The sequence below is a fragment of the Salvelinus fontinalis genome, unplaced genomic scaffold (assembly GCF_029448725.1).
Source record: "Salvelinus fontinalis isolate EN_2023a unplaced genomic scaffold, ASM2944872v1 scaffold_0106, whole genome shotgun sequence".
Lineage (NCBI taxonomy): Eukaryota > Metazoa > Chordata > Actinopteri > Salmoniformes > Salmonidae > Salvelinus > Salvelinus fontinalis.
In genome coordinates, this window is record NW_026600315.1 from 341474 (window position 1) to 364314 (window position 22841).

Below are 22841 nucleotides of genomic sequence, written 5' to 3' on the forward strand. Positions count from 1 at the left end.
CGGAGATGAGGAGTGGAAAGAGAGAGAGAGCGACAGAGATAAGATGGGGGGAGAAAGAACGACAGATATAAGAGGGGGGGAAAGAGGGAGAACGACAGAGAAGAGAGAGAAAGACAGAGATAAGAGGGGGGGAAAGAGAGAACAACAGAGATACGAGGGGGGGAAAGAGAGAGAACGACAGATATAAGAGGGGGGGAAAGAGGGAGAACGACAGACAAGAGAGAGAAAGACAGAGATAAGAGTATTGGAAAACAGAGAGAACGACAGAGATAAGAGGAGTGGAAAACAGAGAGAACGACGGAGATAAGAGTAGTGGAAAGAGAGAGAGAACGACAGAGATAAGAGGAAAAGAGAAAGAACGACAGAGATAAGAGGAGGAAAAGAGAGAGAACGAAAGAGAAGGGGGAAGAGAGAAAGAACGACAGAAATAAGAGGGGGGAAAAGAGAGAGAACGACAGAGATAAGAGGAGTGGAAAAGAGAGAGAACGACGGAGATAAGAGGAGTGGAAAGAGGGAGAATGACGGAGATAAGAGGAGTGGAAAGAGGGAGAGAACGACAGAGATAAGAGTGGAAAGAGGGAGATAAGAGAGAGAGAACGACAGAGATAAGAGGAGTGGAAAGAGAGAACGACGGAGATGAGGAGTGGAAAGAGAGAGAGAGCGACAGAGATAAAATGGGGGGAGAAAGAACGACAGATATAAGAGGGGGGAAAGAGGGAGAACGACAGAGAAGAGAGATGACGACAGATGGGGGCTGGAGAAAAGAGGTGGTGGAGGACAGAGAGATGGGGGGTAGAGAGGACAGCGAGATGGGGAGGGAGAGAAGGACAGAGAGAAACAGAGAGGGGGAAAGGGAGAAATAGATGGGGGGGAAGGGAGAAACATAGATGGGGGGGAAAGTGGGAACGACAGAGAGAAACAGAGGGAAAAGAGATGGGGGGAATAGAGAGAGAGGAGGTCAGGGATATGGGAGAGAGAAACAGATGGGGAAGAGAGAAGAGGGAAACGAGAGAGAGAAAAGGACAGAGGGAGATTGGAGAGACAAAAAGAGATGTAGGGAAAAGAGGGAGAAGGACAGAGGAGAGATGCAAACAGAGAGAGAAAGAATAGTCATTAGAAATCTGAGATGGAGGGATAAAAATAGAAAAGAGGTCAGGGAGAGAGGGACGGGGAGAGAGAGAGAGAGAGAGGGAGGGAGAGAGGGAGGGAGGGAGGGAGAGAAGACCAACTAAGCGTAGAAATAGTAATGTATTCAATAACACACATGGGTTTCATCTAGAGGTCGACCGATTTAATCGGCATTTTAATTAGGGCCGATTTCAAGTTTTCATAACCATCGGTCATCTGCCTTTTTGGACGCCGATTATGGCCGATTACATTGCAATCCACGAGGAGGCTGCGTGGCAGGCTGACCACCTGTTACGCAAGTGCAGCATCAAAAGGACCTTGTGGCTGAAGGAGCCACGGTAAGTTACTAGCTAGCATTAAACTTATCTTATAAAAAAAACAATCAATCTTCACATAATCACTAGTTAACTACACATGGTTGATGATATTACTAGTTTAACTAGCTTGTCCTGCGTTGCATATAATCAATGCGGTGCCTGTTAATTTATCATCGAATCACAGCCTACTTCAACTTCGCCAAACGGGGGATGATTTAACAAAAGCGCATTCGCGAGAAAATGCACAAATGTACCTAACCATAAACATCAACGCCTTTCTTAAAATCAATACACAGAAGTATTTTTTTTTTTTTTTTAAACCTGCATATTTAGTTAAAAGAAATTCATGTTAGCAGGCAATATTAACTAGGGAAATTGTGTCACTTCTCTTGCGTTCTGTGCAAGCAGAGTCAGGGTATATGCAGCAGTTTGGGCCGCCTGGCTCGTTGTGAACTGTGTGAAGACCATTTCTTCCTGACAAAGGGCGTAATTAATTTGCCAGAATTTTACATAATTATGACATAACATTGAAGGTTGTGCAATGTAACAGGAATATTTAGACTTAGGGATGCCCCTCGTTAGTTAAAACATGGAACGGTTTTGTATTTCACTGAAAGAATAAACGTTTTGTTTTCGAAATGATCGTTTCTGGATTTGACCATATTAATGACCTAAGGCTCGTATTTATGTGTTTATTATGTTATAACTAAGTCTGTGATTTGATAGAGCAGTCTGACTGAGCGGTGGTAGGCAGCAGCAGACTCGTAAGCATTCATTCAAACAGCACTTTCCTGCGTTTGCCAGCAGCTCGTCGCAATGCTTCAAGCATTGCGCTGTTTATGACTTCAAGCCTATCAACTCCCGAGATTAGGCTGCTGTAACCGGTGTGAAATGGCTAGCTAGTTAGCGGGGTGCGCGCTAATAGCGTTTCAATAGTGGTTCCCCTTGCTCTGCATGGGCCGCGGCTTTTGTGAAGCGATGGGTAACGATGCTTCGAGGGTGGCTGTTGTCGATGTGTTCCTGGTTCGAGCCCAGGTAGGGGCGAGGAGAGGGACGGAAGCTATACTGTTACACTGGCAATACTAAAGTGCCTATAAGAACATCCAATTGTCAAAAGCTTTATGAAATACAAATGGTAGAGAGAGAAATAGTTCTATAATAACTACAACCTAAAACTTCTTAACTGGGAATATTGAAGACTCATGTTAAAAGGAACCACCAGCTTTCATATGTTCTCTTGTTCTGAGCAAGGAACTTAAACGTTAGCTTTTTTACATGTCACATATTGCACTTTAAATTTCTTCTCCAACACTTTGTTTCTGCATTATTTAAACCAAATTGATTTATTTGAGATTAAATATATTTTTATTTAAGTTAAAATAAATGTGTTCATTGTTCATTCACTATTGTTGTAATTGTCATTATTACAAATATATATATAAATAAAAAATCGGCAGATTAATCGGTAGCGACTTTTTTTTGGTCCTCCAATAATCGGTATCGGCGTTGAGAAATCATAATCGGTCGACCTCTAGTTCTGTCCAGTGGCTAAAGTGTCTGTGTGGTTTCAAATGTATTATACTCCGACCAGAGCCAAAACAATGTGTTTTATTATTCTGTGTGTGTGATGGAAGGGCCTTGGTCAGGGACGTAACTAAGAAGCCCGGTGGTCACTCTGACAGAACTCCAGAGTTCCTCTGTGGAGATGGGAGAACCTTCCAGAAGGACAACCATCTCTGCACCACTCCACCAATCAGGCCTTTATGGTAGAGTGGCCAGACAGAAGCCACTCTTCAGTAAAAGGCACATGACAGCCCGCTTGTAGTTTGCCAAAAGGCACCTAAAGGACTCTCAGACCATGAGAAACAAGATTCTCTGGTCTAATGAAACCAAGATTGAACTCTTTGGCCTGAATTCCAAGTGTCACATCAGGAGGAAACCTGGCACCATCCCTCAGTGAAGCATGGTGGTGGCAGCATCATGCTGTGGGGATGTTTTTCAGCTGCAGGAACTGAGAGACTGGTCAGGATCGAGGAAAAGATGAACGGCGCAAAGTACAGAGAGAGTATTTTTTTATTTAACTAGGCATTTCAGTTAAGAACAATTTCCTATTTACAATGACGGCCTACCCCGGCCAAACCCGGACGACGCTGGGCCAATGGTGCGCCGCCCTATCGGACTCCCAATCACGGCCAGTTGTGATACAGCCTGGATCCTTGATAAAAACCTGCTCCAGAGCGCTGAGGACATCAGACTGGGGCGACGGTTCACCTTCCAACAGGACAAGGAAGCTAAACACACAGCCAAGACAATGCAGGAGTGGCTTTGGGACAAGTCTCTGAATGTCCTTGAGATGCCCAGCCAGAGCCCGGACTTGAACCCGATTGAACATCTCTAGAGAGACCTGAAAATAGCTGTGCAGCAACGCTCCCCATCCAACCTGACAGAGCTTGAGAGGATCTGCAGAGAAGAATGGGAGAAACTCCCCAAATACAGGTGTGCCAAGCTTGTAGCATCATACCCAAGAAGACTCAAGGCTGTAATCGCTGCCAAAGGTGCTTCCACAAAGTACTGAATAAAGGGTCTGAATACTTATGTAAATGTGATATTTCCAGTTTTTTTTTTATATAAATGTGTGAAAAATTATAAAAACATGTTTTTACTTTGTCATTATTGGGTATTGTGATGTCATTATGGGGTATTGTGATGTCATTATGGGGTATTGTGATGTCATTATTGGGTATTGTGTGTGTATATTTGAGTAATAAAAAACAATTTAATCAACAAACAAAAAAAGTTTGTAACGTAACAGAATGTAGGAAAAAATGCAAAGGGTTCTGAATACTTTCCGAATACACCGTAGATGTTGATTCATTCGTTCCTCATCCCTCATTCCTCCCTCCCTCCCTCCCTCCCTCCCTCCCTCCCTCCCTCCCTCTTTTCCCCTGAATGACAGGAGGAGGCCATACCAGAGTTGGAGATAGATGTGGACGAGCTGCTGGACATGCCTAGTGATGACGACAGAGGAGCCAGAGTTAAAGATCTCCTGGTAGACTGTTACAAACCTACTGAGGTACGTCAGTCCCACCGCCAGACGACCACAATGGAAATAAGTGTTTCAACGTTGGTGTGTTATCCTGAATGATTTTAAATGCATTGTATTCATGTTTGAATTGTGGTTTTTATTTGTCAAATATATTATTGTCCAGCAACAACCCCTAGTCCCTACCACCTAGACAAGGGCTCTCCAGGACTGACATTGAACAGCCTTGTTTTCGGTCTATGGGAGGTCTATGTGAGGTACCTAAGGGGCTTGGTGTTGTTTCTGGACGATCCTCTGTCGGTCTTTGAGTCCACCATTTTGAAAAGCCATTTTGTCTGTGTATGTTTTGCCTTTGTACTAATGGTGTGTTTTGTCCCTCTTCTCTCCCTGTAGGTGGTTGTTACTAATGGTGTGTTTTGTCCCTCTTCTCTCCCTGTAGGTGGTTGTTACTAATGGTGTGTTTTGTCCCTTTTCTCTTCCTGTAGGTGGTTGTTACTAATGGTGTGTTTTGTCCCTCTTCTCTCCATGTAGGATGTTGTTACTAATGGTGTGTTTTGTCCCTCTTCTCTCCCTGTAGGATGTTGTTACTAATGGTGTGTTTTGTCCCTCTTCTCTCCCTGTAGGATGTTGTTACTAATGGTGTGTTTTGTCCCTCTTCTCTCCCTGTAGGATGTTGTTACTAATGGTGTGTTTTGTCCCTCTTCTCTTCCTGTAGGTGGTTGTTACTAATGGTGTGTTTTGTCCCTCTTCTCTTCCTGTAGGTGGTTGTTACTAATGGTGTGTTTTGTCCCTCTTCTCTCCCTGTAGGTGGTTGTTACTAATGGTGTGTTTTGTCCCTCTTCTCTCCCTGTAGGATGTTGTTACTAATGGTGTGTTTTGTCCCTCTTCTCTCCCTGTAGGTGGTTGTTACTAATGGTGTGTTTTGTCCCTCTTCTCTCCCTGTAGGATGTTGTTACTAATGGTGTGTTCTGTCCCTCTTCTCTTCCTGTAGGTGGTTGTTACTAATGGTGTGTTTTGTCCCTCTTCTCTTCCTGTAGGTGGTTGTTACTAATGGTGTGTTTTGACTTTGTACTAATGGTGTGTGTTGTCCCTCTTCTCTCCCTGTAGGATGTTGTTACTAATGGTGTGTTTTGTCCCTTTTCTCTTCCTGTAGGTGGTTGTTACTAATGGTGTGCTTTGTCCCTCTTCTCTCCCTGTAGGATGTTGTTACTAATGGTGTGTTTTGTCCCTCTTCTCTCCCTGTAGGTGGTTGTTACTAATGGTGTGTTTTGTCCCTCTTCTCTCCCTGTAGGTGGTTGTTACTAATGGTGTGTTTTGTCCCTCTTCTCTCCATGTAGGATGTTGTTACTAATGGTGTGTTTTGTCCCTCTTCTCTCCATGTAGGATGTTGTTACTAATGGTGTGTTTTGTCCCTCTTCTCTTCCTGTAGGTGGTTGTTACTAATGGTGTGTTTTGTCCCTCTTCTCTCCCTGTAGGATGTTGTTACTAATGGTGTGTTTTGTCCCTCTTCTCTTCCTGTAGGTGGTTGTTACTAATGGTGTGTTTTGTCCCTCTTCTCTCCCTGTAGGTGGTTGTTACTAATGGTGTGTTTTGTCCCTCTTCTCTCCCTGTAGGTGGTTGTTACTAATGGTGTGTTCTGTCCCTCTTCTCTTCCTGTAGGTGGTTGTTACTAATGGTGTGTTTTGTCCCTCTTCTCTCCCTGTAGGTGGTTGTTACTAATGGTGTGTTTTGTCCCTCTTCTCTCCCTGTAGGTGGTTGTTACTAATGGTGTGTTTTGTCCCTCTTCTCTCCCTGTAGGTGGTTGTTACTAATGGTGTGTTTTGTCCCTCTTCTCTCCCTGTAGGATGTTGTTACTAATGGTGTGTTTTGTCCCTCTTCTCTCCCTGTAGGTGGTTGTTACTAATGGTGTGTTTTGTCCCTCTTCTCTTCCTGTAGGTGGTTGTTACTAATGGTGTGTTTTGTCCCTCTTCTCTTCCTGTAGGTGGTTGTTACTAATGGTGTGTTTTGTCCCTCTTCTCTCCCTGTAGGTGGTTGTTACTAATGGTGTGTTTTGTCCCTCTTCTCTCCCTGTAGGTGGTTGTTACTAATGGTGTGTTTTGTCCCTCTTCTCTTCCTGTAGGTGGTTGTTACTAATGGTGTGTTTTGTCCCTCTTCTCTTCCTGTAGGTGGTTGTTACTAATGGTGTGTTTTGTCCCTCTTCTCTCCCTGTAGGTGGTTGTTACTAATGGTGTGTTTTGTCCCTCTTCTCTCCCTGTAGGTGGTTGTTACTAATGGTGTGTTTTGTCCCTCTTCTCTTCCTGTAGGTGGTTGTTACTAATGGTGTGTTTTGTCCCTCTTCTCTTCCTGTAGGTGGTTGTTACTAATGGTGTGTTTTGTCCCTCTTCTCTCCCTGTAGGTGGTTGTTACTAATGGTGTGTTTTGTCCCTCTTCTCTCCCTGTAGGTGGTTGTTACTAATGGTGTGTTTTGTCCCTCTTCTCTTCCTGTAGGTGGTTGTTACTAATGGTGTGTGTTGTCCCTCTTCTCTCCCTGTAGGTGGTTGTTACTAATGGTGTGTTTTGTCCCTCTTCTCTCCCTGTAGGTGGTTGTTACTAATGGTGTGTTTTGTCCCTCTTCTCTCCCTGTAGGATGTTGTTACTAATGGTGTGTTTTGTCCCTCTTCTCTCCCTGTAGGTGGTTGTTACTAATGGTGTGTTTTGTCCCTCTTCTCTCCCTGTAGGTGGTTGTTACTAATGGTGTGTTTTGTCCCTCTTCTCTCCCTGTAGGTGGTTGTTACTAATGGTGTGTTTTGTCCCTCTTCTCTCCATGTAGGATGTTGTTACTAATGGTGTGTTTTGTCCCTCTTCTCTCCCTGTAGGTGGTTGTTACTAATGGTGTGTGTTGTCCCTCTTCTCTCCCTGTAGGATGTTGTTACTAATGGTGTGCTTTGTCCCTCTTCTCTCCCTGTAGGACTTTGTGTCTGATCTACTGGATAAGATACGTGGCATGCAGAAACTCACCACCCCCCAGAAGAAATAACCTCAACCCTGAGTCACCCCTCCTCCTGCCTCCCGCCTCCCTCACTCACTCCAACCTCACCCCACAGAAGAAATAGGAGCTTGGCTTCCTCAGAGATGGAGGAGGAAGAGGGAGGAGGAGAGGAGAGAAGGAGCAGAGGAGTAAGATAGGTGATTGAAGCAGCCAATCAGATCTAAGCAGGGTGTATGATGTCATGTCCTGTGATTTTTATTTTAATGTTTTATTTAGTTTACATTTATTTAGATTACATTTTTTAAAGGGGTTTGTATTGTTGTTAAATGATCAAACGATCGTTCATATTTCTCATGTTAATGTGTGAACATTGCATACTATAATGTAGCTGTAAACCAAGCCCAGGATATATTCTGAGTTTTAGTACCTAAGCCCAGGATATATTCTGAGTTTTAGTACCTAAGCCCAGGATATATTCTGAGTTTTAGTACCTAAGCCCAGGATATATTCTGAGTTTTAGTACCTAAACCCAGGATATATTCTGAGTTTTAGTACCTAAACCCAGGATATATTCTGAGTTTTAGTACCCAAGCCCAGGATATATTCTGAGTTTTAGTACTCAAGCCCAGGATATATTCTGAGTTTTAGAAGGAGTCCCAAAATGGCATGTTATTTATTACCTTCTATAGTCCATTACATTTGACCAGGGCTCTGGTCCAAAGTAGTGGACTAGGTTTAAAGGGTGCCATTTGGTGATGGGAGCGGCTCCTATGCATAGTACAGTGTATATGTAGCTGTGTGTGTAGTCTCGACCACAGTGAAAACACACACCGGTGGACTTGACAAAGTGACCTTTTCTCTCTCTCTCTCTCTCTAGTTCTGTCTCTTTATCACTGTTTATTGTTCTGTCAGATACTTCATGTTCCATAATGTGCAGGTAAGGCCTTAGTCAGTGAGGACTCTTGTCTCTGAGACTCTGAGATCTCAGGAGACGAGTAAACCAATGAGGGAGGAGGGAGGGACGGAGGGGGCACTGGGTAGTGGAAAATGTGTCGATGTGTTCATCCAAATAGCCACACACACACACACACACACACACACACACACACACACACACACACACACACACACACACACACACACACACACACACACACACACACACACACAAAACACACACGCGCACACACGCACACACGCACACACACACACACACACACACACACACACACACACACACACACACACACTCAGGGAACAGCAGAAACACAGACCACAGCTGCTGCTCCTTCATACTCTCACACAGATGTGAACACTGGTTCACACACACACATAAACACACACTGGCGCTCTCTCGTCAACACACACACGGGAAGGAGGGGTGGGTATAATCATTGAGAGAGGGAGAGAGAATCAGAGGTCTTACTCTTCCTGGCTTGGCTGCCTCACAAGGCCTTAGTGTTGCCAATCATGCAGCTCTCTCACTCACCCCATGTCTCTCTGGCCCTCACTCCTTCCTCTGTCTCCTTCCCTCTCACTCACTCCCTCTCTCCTTCCCACCCTCCATCCCTCTCTCCTTCCCTCTCGCTCCCTCCCTCCATCCCTCTCCTTCCCTCTCACTCCCTCTCTCCTTCCATCCCTCTCTCCCTCCATCCCTCTCACTCCCTCTCGCCTTCCATCCCTCTCTCCTTCCATCCCTCCATCTCTTGTTTAATAACTGACGTTGCCTTAGGTCTATATTGAAGTTACAAACCAAATATAAGGAGACGTCCATTTTTAACAACAATTTTTTTAAACCACAAAAAAAAACCACAACAAAATGTTTTTCTCTTTGACTCATCCTCTTTTGTAATGGATGATCCTGTTGTTTAGGAAGAGGTCATGTAGAGGTCATCTACACCTCTTTATGTTCTTTAGATGTGAATATCTATTCTAGGTCAATTATTACTGTGTGTGTACTATTATAATACCTGGGGGTGCATCCCAAATGGAACCCTTTTCCCTATATAGTGCACTACTTTTGACCAGAGCCCTATGGCCAATGGAACCCTGTTCCCTATATAGTGCACTACTTTTGACCAGAGCCCTATGGCCAATGGAACCCTGTTCCCTATATAGTGCACTACTTTTGCGGCCTCCTTTCCAGGGGGTGTACTTGTACATCAAGCCGCCTCCCGCTACAGGAACAGGAAGTAGGACAGGAGCCTGTGGGTTGTTATGGCTCGGACATGGTTACTTACAGCACTAACCTAGCGGCTCTGGTCTAACGTAGTGCACTATATAGGGAACAGGGTTTCATTGGCCATAGGGCTCTGGTCTAACGTAGTGCACTATATAGGGAATAGGGTGCCAGCCCTGGTCAAAAGTAGTGCACTATATAGGGAACAGGGTTCCATTGGCCATAGGGCTCTGGTCAAAAGTAGTGCACTATATAGGGAACAGGGTTTCATTGGCCATAGGGCTCTGGTCAAAAGTAGTGCACTATATAGGGAACAGGGTTTCATTGGCCATAGGGCTCTGGTCAAAAGTAGTGCACTATATAGGGAACAGGGTTCCATTGGCCATAGGGCTCTGGTCAAAAGTAGTGCACTATATAGGGAACAGGGTTCCGTTGGCCATAGGGCTCTGGTCAAAAGTAGTGCACTATATAGGGAACAGGGTTTCGTTGGCCATAGGGCTCTGGTCAAAAGTAGTGCACTATATAGGGAATAGGGTGCCAGCTCTGGTCAAAAGTAGTGCACTATACAGGGAACAGGGTTTCATTGGCCATAGGGCTCTGGTCTAACGTAGTGCACTATAATAGGGGATAGGGTGCCAGCTCTGGTCAAAAGTAGTGCACTATATAGGGAACAGGGTTCCATTGGCCATAGGGCTCTGGTCAAAAGTAGTGCACTATATAGGGAACAGGGTTTCATTGGCCATAGGGCTCTGGTCTAACGTAGTGCACTATATAGGGGATAGGGTGCCAGCTCTGGTCAAAAGTAGTGCACTATATAGGGAACAGGGTTCCGTTGGCCATAGGGCTCTGGTCTAACGTAGTGCACTATATAGGGAATAGGGTTCCATTGGCCATAGGGCTCTGGTCTAACGTAGTGCACTATATAGGGAATAGGGTGCCAGCCCTGGTCTAAAGTAGTGCACTATATAGGGAATAGGGTGCCATCCCTGGTCTAAAGTAGTGCACTATATAGGGAATAGAGTGCCAGCCCTGGTCTAAAGTAGTGCACTATATAAGGAATAGGGTGCCATTTGAGAAGCGGTCCCTGATAGCCTGTTGTTGAGTGTCAGACATTTTTTTTTTTTTTTACTGTACGACAATTTTGAATATTGAAATGCTGTTTTAGAAGTGATGTGTTTTAATAAAAAAAAAAGAACAAAAAAAAGAAACTGAAGAACAAAAATGTAGCGATGGGTTTTTTGTTTTTGTTTTACCACAATGCTGTTACACTTTTATGCAACTTTAATAAAAAATATGTTTAAAGGGTGTGTGTGTGTTCATGTGGTGGGTGTGACAACACATGATGACACTGGAAATGGGTTTAACACCCCCTGCAGGATGTTAGTCAGGATGTAACTACTGCAGCTAATGCATCCATACTGTCTTCACAACCCAGGGGGAGTAGTGTGTTTTTGTATCTCAAATAGCTTGTTTTTTTTTCTGGGACAAATTCCACTTCCAAATGCCAATAGAATAGAATGGGCCTATAGTGGCATCTTCCTCCTCAGCTCTCCGGATGTCCTCGTCGTCGTCGTCGGAGGCCTGTATCCACACCTAATAATAAGTACGTCCCACTTTTATAATGTACTGTATACTGAACCAAACTATTAACTCAACATGTAAAGTGATGGTCCCATGTTTCATGAACTGAAATGTAAAATCCCAGAAATGTTTCATACATACAAAAAAGCTTATTTCTCTAATTTGGTGCACAACTTTGTTTACATCCCCTGTTTGTGAGTATTTCTCCGTTGCCAAGATAATCCATCCACCGGACAGGTTTGGTATATGAAGGAGATGATTACACAGCTTCTTGCTGGCGTCAATAAAAGGCCACTCTTAAATGTGCATTTTTGTCACAACACAATACCACAGATGTCTCAAATTTTGAGGGAGCATGTAATTGAATGTTCATTTCTCTACCATGAGCCGCCTCCCAATGTCGTCTTAGAGAATTTGTCAGTACGTCCGATCGGCTTCACGACCGCAGACCGCGTGTAACCGCGCCAGCCCAGGACCTCCAGGTCTGGCTTCTTCACCTGTGGGATTGTCTGAGACCAGCCACCGGGACAGCTGATGAAACTGGGGGATTGTCTGAGACCAGCCACCCGGGACAGCTGATGAAACTGTGGGATTGTCTGAGACCAGCCACCCGGGACAGCTGATGAACCTGGGGGATTGTCTGAGACCAGCCACCCAGACAGCTGATGAAACTGGGGGATTGTCTGAGACCAGCCACCCAGACAGCTGATGAAACTGGGGGATTGTCTGAGACCAGCCCCCGGGACAGCTGATGAAACTGGGGGATTGTCTGAGACCAGCCCCCGGGACAGCTGATGAACCTGGGTTTTGCACAACCAAAGAATTTCTGCACAAACTGTCAGAATCCGTCTCGGGGAAGCTCGTCTGTGTGCTCGTCGTCCTCAACAGGGTTTTGACCTGTCGTTCCATTCACTCCATTCCAGCCATTATGAGTCATCCTCCCCTCAGCAGCCTCCACTGGTGTATATGCATAAATATGCATAAATATACAGAAATCCTTGAAAACACATACTATTTGTGACATTGGTTGAATTTCCACTGCTTCAAGAAACCCATTTTTTTTTTTTTTTTATGAACCTATTGGTTTTCGAGATCTCAATTCCGGCCTCTGATTGGTTAGGACAGTACAGTAATATCTCAGGATGGTTTCTATTGGCTGGGCAGGTATTAGAGCTCTGCATTGATTGGCTAGACTAGAATTTTAGAGTCCGGCAAAAGTAGCAGTAGAACTGATCTGCAACTAAAGGAAGTAGCCTAGTTTGAATATTGTTATAATATAACTGTACTTCATAGTATTGGAGTATAGAAGATACAAACCGTAAAAGGTAAGTAGGCGATTTTTGTTATTTATGCTGCATTTCCGTATTTTACTACCGTTTCTTATTTGGTCTACAGCCTAGTTGATCATCTGCCTATCTCTATCTACCTCTTCTTCATAATCCGCGCTAGAACAGCAAAGTGGCGTCCAAAAACAACCCGCTATTCCTCCGTCAATACGGTTTCATATTTGCATCATACATGGCAGCGGTGCTGTGAAAGAACTCGGGAAAACATTAAGGTTACTTGACTTTATATGCGAAATGATGACACTACGTTCGATATGGCTACAATGTAACAACTACCACCTCTGTCGCAGACAGGGAGAGTGATCTCGCATACGTTTGCTGTCAAAAGCAAATAAATGATCAATCCAGGAATTAGACGTTTGTCCGTTGGATAGCCTAATAAAACGATTTCAAATGCAATATTCGGTAAACATTTTTTTTGTATTCGTTTGGTCGCGAAAGGCCGCCGCCTCGGGAACAATTCCTACAGTATGATCTCAGGGCAGGCGACATCACGGAAGCCATACGGTAGCTCTCGAGTTGGAAGGACCATCCGGTGTAGTCTCTCGGATGACCACTGCGCCACCGGCCCGCCGCTAGCCTACTTTTGCTGTTGTTGACATACCGGTAAAATGACAGTAAGTAGACTATATTTCTATAATGGTATATTTCTGTCCCAAAAAAGCCTAGAAGATGGAAGATAAAGCTGGTAGGAATACTCATGGTTCTGACGATTTGTTGTCTACCGAATTGTTGATTATAGGGTGTAATTCATATTTGTGTATAAATGCATACATTAGGCCTATTTTGTAAATAGGTTACTATGTTACGCCTATATAGGTTATAAATATGGTATAAAAGTTCAAACTAGAATCGTGAGTTGCTACATACATTTTTGGACTTATAAATGAATTAATATAATCAATGAATGAAATACCAATTGATTATTGAAGAGTAGAACTGATAAATCCCTCATGAGCTTTGTTCAGCTGTCATACCCCATAATCAGAACCCCAAATATATAGTTTTTCTCTCCATTGTTTTTAAACAATGTAAATGTAAACAAACACTTTGTAGCCTTAAAACATGGCTAAAGGTGTACTTTTTATATGTGTAACCGTTCTGAAATAGCTAGCTAGTTAACGGTGCGTGCTAACCTAGTTCCCGTCTTTCTTTCCCCCATCTCGCTCTCTCTTTCTCTCAGTGATGCCGGCCCAGCCCTCCCTCAGAGAACCAGAGGAGGAGATGGAGGTGGAGGGAGAGAGTGAACTACCAGAGGCCAATGGAGAGATGGAGGAAGAGAGGGAGAGAGAGAGAAGAGAGGGGGAGGAGGAAACCATGGAGGAGAGCACAGAGGAGAGGGAGAGCGACTCGGACGATAGCGAGGAGGAAGAAGAGGAGGAAGAGGAAAGTTCAGGTAAGATAACTGTTGAATGATGAGAGGACAGTTTTCTCTTTAGTTTTTTTCCTTTTTAGACAATTTCTTTACTGACACGAAGAGCAACTAAAAGTCTCTCTCTCTCCCCCATTTCCCTGCTCTTTCTCTCTCGTTCTCTCCCTGCTCTTTCTCTCTCCCCCCTCTCCCCTACCCCCACCTCTCCCTCTCCCCCTCCCCTCCCTCTGTCTCTCTTTCTCTAGAGATGGATGATGAGGACTGTGAGAGGAGGAGAGGAGAGTGCCTAGATGAGATGTCAGACCTCGAGAAACAGTTCCTGGAACTGAAAGACAAGCAAGTCTCATTGATGGATTGATTCATCGGTTGATTGATTGGTTGTTCCAAGGCTTAGGAAAAGGCGTAACTTTTCTTCTTTAAGGGATAATCAACGAGGAGCTAAGGGTTTTAAGGAAAATAATAAACCACCTGGAAGGTGTGATCCACGACATGCTAGCGGAGTGGAACTAACCTTCCACGGAGTTGCATATTTTGCTACTAGAAACGTGTTAATTTGTAGGTGGAAATGTGTTCAACATCCACCAGAAGTGACAAAGCAACTTTACTAGATAAGCTACGGTAGTTACCGTTGTAACCAAACAAACAGACTTGCTAGTTTGGCTGACCAAGTCGACTTTTTTTTGCTTAAAAAAAAAACAAACAGCTCAGACAAAACTTGTACAAATGAACTATATCCGTTGAATTCTAACATGCAAATATACCGTGTGTTATAGGGAAATAATTCACGCTCTAGAATGCCCCAACGTAATTAGAGCAGTAAAAATACATGTTTTGTCATACCCGGAGTGCTGGTTGGCTGAAAGCCGTGGTACTTTTATAAACTGGGTGTTTCTAGCCCTGAATGCTGATTGGCTGACAGCTGTGGTATATCAGACTGTATACCACGGGTATGACAAAACATTTATTTTTACTGCTCTAATTACGTTGGTAACCAGTTTATAATAGCAATAAGGCACCTCAGGGGGTTTGTGGTATATGGCCAATATACCACGGCTAAGGGTTGTATCCAGGCACTCCACGTTGCGTCGCTCATAAGAACAGCCCTTAGCCATTGTATATTGGCCATATACCACACCCCCTCGTGCATTATTGCATAAATATATAATACAGAATATAGACTGATTGATTGACCGACCAATCTTGTGTGTGTGTGTGTGTGTGTGTGTGTGTGTGTGTGTGTGTGTGTGTGGTGCGTGTGTGTGTGTGTGTGTGGTGCGTGTGTGTGTGTGGTGCGTGTGTGTGTGTGTGTGTGTGTGTGTGTGTGTGTGTGTGTGTGGTGTGTGTGTGTGTGTGTGTGTGTGTGTGTGTGTGTGTGTGTGTGTGTGTGTAGGTTGTTCCGTGAGCGGTTGAACCAGGTTAAGGTGAAGCTAGATGAGGTGTTGACTGGTAAAGCAGGAGAATACAGAGGACCACTGGCAACACTACAACACAACATGACGCTACGCACACAGGTGGCAGGTACTACAACACTACTACTACACTACTACTACTACACTACAACACTACTACTACTACTACTACACTACTACTACTACACTACAACACTACTACAACAACACAACATGACGCTACGCACACAGGTGGCAGGTAACTACTACTACACTACTACTACACTACTACAACACTACTACTACACTACTACAACACTACACTACACTACTACTACACTACTACGCTACTACTACTACACTACTACACTACTACTACACTACTACGCTACTACTACCACACTACTACACTACTACACTAATACTACTACTACTACTACTACACTACTACTACCACCACCACACTACTACTGCACTACTACACTCCTACTACTACACTACTACTACTACTACTACTCTGCAACTACTACTAATACTATTACTACTACACCACCACACTACTACTACACCACTACACTACTACTACTACACTACTACTACTACTACTACTCTGCAACTACTACTAATACTATTACTACCACAACACTACTACTACTACTACTACACTACTACTACACTACTACTACACTACTACACCACTACTACACTACTACAACACTACTACTACTACTACACCACTACACTACTACTACTACACTACTACTACTACTACTACTCTGCAACTACTACTAATACTATTACTACCACAACACTACTACTACTACACTACTACTACACTACTGCACCACTACTACACTAATACAACACTACTACACTACTACTACACTACTAAAACACAACTACTACTACTACACTACTACATTACTACAACACTACTACTACTACTACTACAACAACACTACTACTACAACATGACTACTACTACACTACTACTACTACTACTACTACTACTACTACTCTGCAACTACTACTAATACTATTACTACTACACCACCACACTACTACCACACCACTACACTACTACTACTACACTACTACACTACTACAACACTACTACAACTGCTACTACTACTACAACACTACTACTACTACACTACTACACTACTACTACTACTACTACAACACTACTACTACCACCCTACTACTACTACTACACTAATACACCACTACTACTACAACACTACTACCACTACAAGTACACTACTGCTACAACACTACTACTGCTACTATTACACTACTACACCATTACTACTACACTACTACTACTACACTACTACAACACTACTACCACTACACTACTACCACCACACTACTACAGCACTACTACTGCTACTACTACTACTACTGCTACAACACTACTACAACACTACTACTACTACTACTACAACACTACTACTACACTACTACTACTACTACTACAACACTACTACTACTACTACTACTACTACTACTACTACTACTACTACAACACTACTACTACTACAACACTACTACAACACTACTACTACACTACTGCTACTACACTACTACAACACTACTACTACAACACTACTGCTACTACACTACTACAACACTACTACTACAACACTACTACTACTACTACTACAACACTACTAGTACTACACTACTACTACCACCACACTACTACACTACTACTACTACTACACTGCAAGTACACTACTACTACAACACTACTACTGCTATTACTACTAATACTACAACTACTACTACTACCACTCTGCAACTACTACTAATACTACTACTACTACTACTACACCACTACACTACTACTACACCACTACACGACAACTACACTACCACAACACTACTACTACTACTACTACTACTACTACTACTACTACTACACTACTACTACTACACTACTACTACACTACTACTACTACACTACTACTACACTACTAATACTACTACTACTACAACACAACATGACGCTATGTATCCAGGTTGCATGTAACTACTACTACTACTACTACTATTACACTACTACTACTATTACACTACTACTACTACTATTACACTACTACTACTACTATTACACTACTACTACTGGTACACTACTACTACTACTATTACTATTACACTACTACTACTACTAATTTTACTCTACTACTACTATTACACTACTACTACTACTATTACACTACTACTACTACTACTACTACTACTACGATTACACTACTACTACTACTACTACTACTACTACGATTACACTACTACTACTACTACTACTACTACTACTTTTACTCTACTACTACTACTATTACACTACTACTACTACTATTACACTACTACTACTACTACTACTACTACTACTACTACGATTACACTACTACTTATACACTACTACTACACCACTACTACTACTACACTACTACTACTACTACTACTACACTACTACTACTATTACACTACTACTATTATTAAACTACTACCACACTACTACTACTATACACTACTACTACACCACTACTACTACTACACTACTACTACACTACTGCTACTACAACAACACAATATCACACTACGCACACATGTGGCATGTAACTACTACTACTACTACTACTACTACTACTACTACTACTACGACTACACTACTACTATTACACTACTACTACTACTATTACACTACTACTACTACTATTACACTACTACTACTACTATTACACTACTACTACTACTATTACACTACTACTACTACTATTACACTACTACTACTACTATTACACTACTACTACTACTACTATTACACTACTACTACTACTATTACACTACTACTACTACTATTACACTACTACTACTACTATTACACTACTACTATTACACTACTACTACTACTATTACACTACTACTACTACTATTACACTACTACTACTACTATTACACCACTACTACTACTACTACTACGACTACACTACTACTATTACACTACTACTACTACTATTACACTACTACTACTACTACTATTACACTACTACTACTACTATTACACTACTACTACTACTACTACTACGACTACACTACTACTACTACTACTACTACTATTACACTACTACTACTACTATTACACTACTACTACTACTATTACGCCACTACTACTACTACAACAACACAACATGACGCTACACACATAGGTGGCAGCTAACTACTACACTACTGCTAATACTAGTACTAATACTAACAACTAATACTATGACTACTACCTCTACTACTAATACTAATACTAACAACTAATACTACGACTACTACGACTACAACCACTACTGCCACTACTACTACTGCTGCTACTACTACTACTACTGCTACAGTACTACCACTAATACTGCTACTACTACTACTACTATTACTAATGCTACAAACACTACTACTAATACTTCTGCTACACTACTACAACAACACAACATGACGCTACACACACAGGTGGCAGGTAACCACTACTACTACTGCTACCACTACTACTAATCCTAACATCTAATACTACGACTACAATCACTACTACGACTACAACCACTACTACAACACTACTACTACTACTACTACTACTACCACAAATACTACTACTACAGCTACTAATACTACAACCACTACTACCACTAATACTACTACCACTGCTACTAATACTACAACCAGCACTACTAATACTATTACCACTAACATTACTACTGCTACTGCTACTAATACTACAACCGCTACTACTAATACTGCTGCTACTCCTACCACTATTACTGCTTATACTACTACTATTACTACACTATTACTACTAATTCTACTACCACTGATACCACGACTACTACTACTACTATTACTTCTGCTATTAGCACTACTAATACTATGACTACAACCACTGATACTACTGCTACACTACTACTACTACTACTACTACTACTACACTACTACTACACTACTACAACACCACAACATGAAGCTACACACACAGGTCGCAGGTAACTACTACTAATACTAACAACTAATACTACGACTACAACTACTACTACTACTACTATGACTACAACCACTACTACTACTACTACTACCACTACTACCACTACTACTACTATTACTACACTCTTACTACTGCCACTAATACTACTGCTACTAATACTACAACCACAACTACCAATACTGCTGCTACTACTACTATTACTACACTATTACTACTACCACGACTACTACTACTACGACTACTATTACTACTGCTATTACCACTACTACTACAACTAATACTGCGACTACAACCACTGCTACTGCTACTACTAGTACTAATACTAATACTACAACTACAACCACCACTACTACTACTACTACTACTACTACTACTACTACTACACTATTACTACTACTACTACTAACACTAATACCATGACTACTACTGTGACTACTATTACTACTGCTACTCCTCCTACTATTACTAAACTATTACTACTACTGCTACTAGCACTACTAATACCACTACGGCTACAACCGCTACTACTACTACTACTACTAATACTATTATTACTCCATTTCTACTAATACTACTACGCCTACTACTACCACTACTACTACTACTATTGCTACTACTACTACCACTACTACTATTACTGCTACTACTATTACTACTACTACACTATTATTTCTACTACTACTAATACTACTACTACTACTATTATTGCACTATTACTAATACTACTACAACTAATACTACGACTACAACCACTGCTACTACTACTACTGCTACATTATTGCTACTACTACTACCATTACTAATACTACGACTACAACCACTCCTTCTACTACCACTACTGCTGCTACTACTACTACTATTATTGCTACACTTACTACTACTGCTACTAAAACTATGACCACAACCACTACGACTACTGCTACTACCACTAATAATACTACTACTACTACTACTACTACTACTACTGCTACTGCTACTACTACTACTACTACTACTATTACTACTACTACAGCACTATTACTACTACTACTACAGCACTATTACTACTACTACTACAGCACTATTACTACTACTGCTACTAAAACTATGACCACAACCACTACGACTACTGCTACTACCACTAATAATACTACTACTACTACTACTACTACTACTGCTACTACTACCACTACTACTACTACTACTACTACTACTACTACTACTACTACTACTACTACTACTACTACTACTACTACCACTAATACTACTACCACTAATACTACTACCACTAATACTACTACTACTACTGCTACTACTACCACTACTACTACTACTACTACTACTACTACTACTACTACTACTACTACTACAGCACTATTACTACTACTACCTCTGATACTACTGCTGCTGCTGCTACTATTAATTCTACTGATACTACTATTAAACTATTACTACTACTAGTACTATTACTACTGCTACTACTGCTACTTCTACTACTACTTCTACAACTACTGCCACTACTAATACACAACAACTACTACTATTATGACATATTATGCAGCTCTGCACACATTGTGGCTGATAATGAAATTACAACTTAACTTCTTTACTTACAATTAAACCTGAAGGCGAAATTAATACATTTTCTGTCGTTTTATTTAAATTATTTTTGAGTGTATTTTCTTGTTTCTCTCTCTCTGTGTCCAGGTGTGTACAGAGAACTGTGTCTGCAGGTGATCCAACACAGGTACGAGTGTGATCTACAGGGAGCTCGACAACATCTGGAGAGCGAGAGGACATTGTTGTTTGATGCTATGAAGACAGAACTGCTGGACAAGATCAGACGGCTGGAGGAGGATAGTCAGAGTGTCGACCTCACCTCAGGTACACAGACAGATGCAAGCGCATCAGAACTACACTACACGACCAAAAGTATGTGGACATCTGCTTGTCGAACATCTCATTCCAAAATCATGGGCATTAATATGGAGTTGGTTCCCCCACCTTTGCTGCTATAACAGCCGCCACTCTTTTGGGGAAGGCTTTCCACTTGATGTTGGAACATTGCTGCTATAACAGCCTCCACTCTTCTGGGGAAGGCTTTCCACTTGATGTTGGAACATTGCTGCTATAACAGCCTCCACTCTTCTGGGGAAGGCTTTCCACTTGATGTTGGAACATTGCTGCTATAACAGCCTCCACTCTTCTGGGGAAGGCTTTCCACTAGATGTTGGAACATTGCTGCTATAACAGCCTCCACTCTTTTGGGGAAGGCTTTCCACTTGATGTTGGAACATTGCTGCTATAACAGCCTCCACTCTTCTGGGGAAGGCTTTCCACTAGATGTTGGAACATTGCTGCTATAACAGCCTCCACTCTTCTGGGGAAGGCTTTCCACTAGATGTTGGAACATTGCTGCTATAACAGCCTCCACTCTTCTGGGGAAGGCTTTCCACTTGATGTTGGAACATTGCTGCTATAACAGCCTCCACTCTTCTGGGGAAGGCTTTCCACTAGATGTTGGAACATTGCTGCTATAACAGCCTCCACTCTTCTGGAGAAGGCTTTCCACTAGATGTTGGAACATTGCTGCTATAACAGCCTCCACTCTTCTGGGGAAGGCTTTCCACCAGATGTTGGAACATTGCTGGTATAACAGCCTCCACTATTCTGGGGAAGGCTTTCCACTAGATGTTGGAACATTGCTGCGGGGACTTGCTTCCGTTGAGCCTCAAGAGTATTAGTGAGGTCGGGCACTGATGTTGGGCGATTAGACCTGGCTCGCAGTCGGCGTTCCAATTCCTCCCAAAGGTGTTCGATGAGGTTGAGGTCAGGGCTCTGTGCACGGCAGTCAAGTTCTTCCACACCGATCTTGACAAACCATTTCTCTATGGACCTGGCTTTGTGCACGGGGCCATTGTCATTCTGAAACAGGAAAGGGCCTTTTCCAAACTGTTGCCACAAAGTTGGAAGCACAGAATTGTCTAACAACCCCAGACCATTATTCCCCCCCACCAAACTTAACACGTAGCACAATGCATTCGGGCGGGTAGCGTTCTCCTGGCATTCGCCAAACCTAGATTTGTCCTTCGAACTGCCAGATGGTGAAGCGTGATTCATCACTCCAGAGAACGCGTTTCCACTGCTCCAGAGTCCAATGGCTGCAAGCTTTACACCATTCCAGCTGATGCTTGGCATTGCACATGGTGATCTTAGGCTTGTGTGTGGCTGCTCGGCCATATGAACCCATTTCACGAAGCTCCCGACGAACAGTTCCTGTGCTGAAATTGGTTCCAGAGGCAGTTTGGAACTCGGTAGTGAGTGTTACAACCAAGGACGGACAATTTTTATGCACTTCAGCACTCAACGGGTGCATTCTGTGAACTTGTGTGGTCTACCACTTCGCAGCTGAGCCGTTGTTGCTCTTAGACGTTTCCACTTCACAATAACTGCACTTACAGTTGATCCGGGGGGGAGCTCTAGCAGGACAGCAATTTGAGATCTGAAGACACCTCTTCA

General features: G+C 42.6%; 2 protein-coding genes across 2 annotated transcripts in view; both read left to right on the forward strand.

Moving 5' to 3' along the window:
• Positions 1-7711, forward strand: part of LOC129843289 (protein phosphatase 1 regulatory subunit 14B-like) — a 62195-nt gene extending 54484 nt beyond the window's left edge. Inside the window, exons 2-3 of the mRNA XM_055911913.1 lie at positions 4402-4518; positions 7436-7711. Of these exons, the coding sequence (XP_055767888.1) occupies positions 4402-4518; positions 7436-7504 (186 nt within the window). The 3' untranslated portion in view covers positions 7505-7711. The remainder of the gene's footprint in view (positions 1-4401; positions 4519-7435) is intronic.
• Positions 7712-12410: 4699 nt separating this feature from the next.
• brms1 (BRMS1 transcriptional repressor and anoikis regulator) overlaps positions 12411-22841 on the forward strand; it is a gene marked incomplete in the record, with an annotated part of 22475 nt that continues 12044 nt past the window's right edge. The window contains 5 exon segments of the mRNA XM_055911914.1: positions 12411-12541; positions 13746-13958; positions 14180-14270; positions 15325-15452; positions 21030-21206. Of these exon segments, the coding sequence (XP_055767889.1) occupies positions 13748-13958; positions 14180-14270; positions 15325-15452; positions 21030-21206 (607 nt within the window).